The 5,718-nt window shown below is 44.6% G+C and overlaps 1 protein-coding gene across 1 annotated transcript; it reads right to left on the bottom strand.

The window, feature by feature from the left end:
- Positions 1–640: 640 nt before the first annotated feature.
- On the bottom strand, positions 641–4,506 carry ptger4b (prostaglandin E receptor 4 (subtype EP4) b). Its single transcript, XM_069673622.1, has 2 exons — positions 3,344–4,506; positions 641–2,033 (listed from the first exon to the last, which is right to left on the bottom strand). Exons 1-2 carry the CDS (start codon positions 4,121–4,123, stop codon positions 1,518–1,520), a joined length of 1,296 nt encoding a protein of 431 aa, XP_069529723.1. The 5' UTR covers positions 4,124–4,506; the 3' UTR covers positions 641–1,517.
- Between the last annotated feature and the right edge of the window lie 1,212 nt (positions 4,507–5,718).

Below are 5,718 nucleotides of genomic sequence, written 5' to 3'. Positions count from 1 at the left end.
AGAAAGCAGGAGGAGATTTTTGTTAAAAAACACCACTTAAGCATGTACAGGACAACATCAGCAAAGAGATAAGAGCTTTGTCCACAGGGGGCGCCAAAATCAACACCAATCGAAAGTTCCTCAAAATACGAGTCACTAACGTGGTCAGCCGTCTTACCCAACCACACGTGGGAACGTTTAATGCAATAAACAGAGCGGCGACACTTTTCTATTTTGCCCAGCAGCTACACAGTATGTCTCTTAGATGAACTTCTTTTTATGTGACTCACTGTGCACTTCATCATCATCGTCATTCTGTGTTTTCATTTCTTTATTCTTGCATCCTTCCATCACAGGGCTGACACACACAGAGACAGACAACCTTTCGCGCTCACATTCACACCTGGTGCCATTTTGTTGAACCTGACGAGCGCGTCTTTGCACTGTGGGAGGAAGCGGAAGTACGCTGAGGGAACCCACGCATGCACGGGGAGAACATGAAAAACTCCACACAGAGAGGGCCCCTTTGTCCCTCCTGGGCTTCTAACCAGGAACTTCCTTCTCCTACTTGTCAGCGATCTGCATATTTACCTACTCCACTGACCTATCTAACCGTATGATTGACTGTTTCATTGTGTAAAAAAGTCACACAAATCCTCCATTTATATGAAACTTTTCAGTTTATTCAGAGTTTGGTACAACAAGTCACAAAAGTGCACACATAGTGGTAAATCTGACACTGGCTGTGTCTACAACAAGGTTTTTTTACATTGTAATATGATGTTTATAACGATCAACGGCAGCATTAACGCCGTGTTATACAGGCAAAGACTCATCAGACACCCTTTTAAAACTGCCCAATAAAGTCTGATTAGACGAGAGGCGCTGCGCATTACATTAAGGTGAAATAATCCTTAAAAGGTAATGAGCTGAAAAGAGTGGATTAAAACGTCCTCCTGTGTCCGTAAAGAAAAGCCCAAACATAGCTGCCTTTTATTGTGAAATGCGGAGGATGGCATCGCTCTGGCTTTGATGTCATGAGCTGCTCTGACCTAATTAATAGCAAATGTTCGCATGTACCCAGAACAAACAAGCTTTAAAACATATTCATCTTGCACTGATTTAAAACGTGGCTCCGAACGATCTGGACCTTCTCACAGAGAAGACAATAAAAAGAATAAATTAACAGCGTGGTTCACATTTTAACACGAATTCTTTACGGTCGACGTGCAGGTTGTTCGACGCTACAAAGGAAACATTACAAACGGCCTGGATGTGGGTTCAGAATTCAAAAAGTGCAACGAAAGAGCTCCTCGACGACGTCAGGTTTTTTATGTTGATACAACATTTGTGAAGCACTTTGAAAGAAGTGTTTAAGTAGGGAATGACGGCGGAGTAAAGCGTCTCTTACATCCTTTTTTAGCAGTCCGTGGAATATCTACAGATTGATGGATGAGTTGTCAGTCTTCACGCGCTTGTCTCTCCGCAGAGCTCATCATTCGTTTGTCCAGAGCTGCCTTTATTACAGGGATGCATTATTATATGCATTTCTCCAGTGTGTTTGCACTCTCATCCTTGAACGTCACATACAGAGCCGGGTCCTTGCCGCACACCGGCAGCTCTTTCACCGTCCTTCCTGGTGTTGTGTCCTCTAAACCCATCTGTGAAAGCCTCATGTCAGGCCCCTGCTTGTCCTTGGGGCCCTCTGCGTCCGGCGACCCCGACCCGCCTGCATTTCCCTCCGACGGGTACAGGAAAGTCTGCGAGGTGCTCACTACTTCCGGCAGCTCTCGTGACACCAGCGAGTGCGAGTCTCTGGAGACGATGGAGGAGGGGAACCGCCCGCCGCTCCTGCATTCCCGCCCGCCCATTTTGCAGAACAGGCACTTGATTTTCTCCATCAGCGTGAGGACGACAGTCTTTCGGAGCAGGATGTAGATCCAAGGGTCCAGGATGGGGTTGATGGAGGCCATGCGGATGGCAAGAAGGTCTTTGTTCAACCCTAAAGGCTCTTCTTTCTGGTTTGTGTACAGCTGGTTCACGAAGATCCTCAACTGGGAAGAGAGAAAACAAAAACATGTAAGGACAACAATCGACACAATGTTTGCTCGTCAAATTGAGGAACACTGAAGAACGTTTCACAAGCAGCTTCCACAAGCCCGGGCATGTCTGCATTTCTTTTTTAAGAATACAATAATTGTTTATTTTTTATGTTCCAGCAATGTTGGCATAGAGGAGTCGCATGTTAAAACAGGGCTTGGCTTATGGTAACTTCTGTGCAACCACAGCAGCGCAGCGACGGCAGGAGGCCAATAAAAACAGAGTCACATTTCTCACCATCACTCATCATAAGAGAGCCGTCGGCCATTGGGCTTCCCCAGAGTCTAATCATCCCCTCGCTAAGCCAGAGTTACAAAAAGCTTCAATTATGTTTCACATTTTTCATTTATAGAAGAAGTTAAAGGATAGTTTCACTGTTTCTTAACACGATACACCTATGAAAATAAGGTTGTTCCTCTTGAAGCATCCTGTCCTCGATGGGGAACAAAAGAACACTTCTTGCAAAAATAGAGTCCAAAGTTGATCTAAAGTTGCTGTGAGGGACAATTTTTGAAAGATACTTCCTTAATTTGTCTAAGTTGCCTAATTGACTTCAGCTGAACTTTGAATTGTGTTTTTCACACAGGAAGCGGACTCTGGATTTTGAAGCTTTTTAGGAAGATAATCTTTTTGAATTCACTGCGAGCAAAACCTGTTTCAGTGTCCATCCAAACACCTGATAGTTGCTCCAAGACGGACAGTTTTAAACCTGTGAACTTCTGCTTCATTTAATGACTGACTTTTGCTCAACAGATGCAGGAAAATCTGCATGACATGTGGGGAAATCTCACCGCCCCCTGGGAAGTCTGGTGACGAGAGCACAAATGACTCAACTCCCAAGGACTGTTTACAAAAACATTGACACAAATCAATTATAAGGAACATACTTTACAAGTTAACTTGTACTTGAATATGCAAATGACTGCACAGGGAGCGTTCATCGTCTCACATGTGCCGCAGAGAACTGCGTCATCTGACCACAATGACCTACAACTGGAACACAAAGTTAAAGTAGCGTGTTTTGTTATGAACCACCCCCTGCACGTTTGTTTGCATCACTGGGGAAACTTAATTAGATGATTTGATCTTGTAAGGGGGGCAAACATCTTATTTAAATTGGTTAAATGTGACTGTTTTTTATGAATTAAGTTGCATCCTGACTCATTTTCTTTCTCCAAAAAGGCTCTTTTCTGATTAATCTACGCTTTTACGCATGCACATACCCGGTTCAAAACGGGACTGGTTTCATATTTCCAACACTCACCACTAAAGGTATGGAGCAGATGAGAACCACAGCGGAGGTTGCAATAAGCAGGATCACCATCTGGATCTCTGCAGCAGCTAAACGTCCGAAACTCCGCCTGCGCCTGAGCTCCGCGAGGCGCCGCGTGTCCGTGCCCAAAGACGTGCGCCGGAGGAACCTTTTATGCATCAGGATCAGAGCCCCGCACACCATCACGTTGCATATGACAGTGGCAAGAACCAGGACTGAGTTCACACCTGCGTACATCAAATTAAAAGTCTCCACTGTTGTGTCGTTATTCTTCCAGTCGATGAAGCACCAGGTCCCCGGCTTCTGCAGCTTCACCTGGCCGATGCCCATGCTGGGCAGCGCGCAGAACACGATGTTGGAAATGTAAATGCCCACGAGAGCGAGCGCGGCGAGCTTCTGGTTGATGTACTCGTTGTAGAAATACGCGTGGTTTATCGCCAGGAATCTCTCCACTGACATCGCGAACACGATGCTGAGCTGCACCAAGAAGAAGAAGAGCAGGATGAAGCCGGAGTACTGGCACAGCGGCTCCCCGCCCGGCCACGCGCCCTTCATGTAGGTGGCGATGGTGAGGGGGCTTGCCAGCAGGGTGCCCAGGAGGTCCGTCACTGCCAGGCCACACACAAGGGTGTAAAAAGTCGTCTCCTTTTGTTCCTTTCGTGATATTCTGAGAACCACGATGGCGATGACATTCCCCACCACCCCGAAAATGAACATGATCGCCGGGATGGTGGGCGGCTGGAACCTCCCCTGCGCTGCCGTGGAGTTCATATCTGCAGGGACTTCTTTCTTTCACTGTTTGACACTAGGTAGAGGTTCCTCTTTTACTTCCGAAGTAGTGACTCTTTCCATTAATGCGCCGGGCTCTCCAGCAAGACGCGAATCCATAGTTCCAAAATGTCCCTTTTACGCACAGATTTTAAGATCCATAATCCGCCAAAAATCCTGATTAAAAACACAAGAAATCCACAGGGCAAAGTGTTTTTTTTAGTGTTTTTTGTTCCCTAATGATGCTCCGACACTGCGAGCTTCTCTTCACGCTGCTGTCACTCTCACAACTGACAGGGAAGTTTCTTCTTCACGGGGCCACTTGAAGGCGGCTCCTCCTCTGCGCTTCATTTAAATACGGAGCTGTCTGAGACACAGAGCAGCCAAACAGCACGCGCAGCAGGGGCAGCACCGTCACAAACAAACAGGCAGATGTGTGTGCAAGGTCACACAGTCCTCTTCGGTTCTTATTCATCTCAAACCTAGAAGTTGTTTACGGGTCCGGAGAAGTGGATCTGTCGCCACGCGCGTCACCTCTCAGTGACATCAGCAGAGTCATAACTGTCCATTGGTTTAAAAAAAGAAAAAAAGTCAACGCATTAGAAACACTTGCGAATATTTGTGCACGTATTATGTTGGAGATAGAATCAGTTAACACGCAAGTGCTGCCAGGTGTAGGTCAACATTTACAGTGCTGCACTGAAGCGCAACTTTTAGGTACTTTCCACGTGATGCTACTTTCTACTTCCACTTCACATTTGAGACTGAAATGTTGCACTTTTTACTCAACATTTATAAAGATACTTTATATTCACTGGGTCTTTAACTCATCAAGACGTTTCATACCAAAAATATAATCGCCTTTAAATCATGGCGCATAAAAAATCCCCTTTATATTTTCTCCAAACAATGACGCATCCTAGCTTGTTTTTTTAAACTATGAAATCATTTTTTCTTAACTTTTGATGCTGCAACTTACCTTATACTTTTTATTTCAAAATATTAATACTCCTTGGAATATGTTAGTGCAGGAAAAACGTCTCATTTGGTTAATAATATCCAACTATAGCCAGAAATGTCCAATAAGATTGCGTTGTTAAACACTAAACTGCCATAAAGTACATAATGCAGTCAAACTCCCTCCATATTGACCTGTTACGATCATATAATGCAGCCTACACGGAGATGCATCAGTAATAATAATCCATGAGGATCAATAAAGTTATTGTTGTTTTAATTGTCACATGATGTGCACTTCTTTTTACCACTGAGAAGCGTGAGTGCGATACACAGGAACACAAGAAACCACAGCTTGTCCCACGTGACCTACCTAACATACGATGAGTCTCACTTTAAAGGCTGAGAGTGAAAACAACATCATAATGTGCTGCATGAGTTGTCTTCTCTTATCTGTGTTCATGATGCAAATTTAGCTCCAGAATTTATACAACACTTTGAAAAAAAAGATTCAACCAATAGACAACGACCACAGAAATTTGAGATGGTAAAAAATAAAATAAAAAAGGGGGTGGGGGTATCAGCACGCAGAAATGAGAGATGCATGAGAGAACGTTCTCTGTCTTTCATCAATTGGAGCA

The sequence above is a fragment of the Semicossyphus pulcher genome, unplaced genomic scaffold (assembly GCF_022749685.1).
Source record: "Semicossyphus pulcher isolate SPU_LCO1_2020_fin unplaced genomic scaffold, fSemPul1.0.p SCAF_22, whole genome shotgun sequence".
Taxonomy (NCBI): domain Eukaryota; kingdom Metazoa; phylum Chordata; class Actinopteri; order Labriformes; family Labridae; genus Semicossyphus; species Semicossyphus pulcher.
The sequence above is the reverse complement of the archived record's forward strand: the minus strand, read 5'-3'. Positions and strand labels throughout refer to the sequence as shown.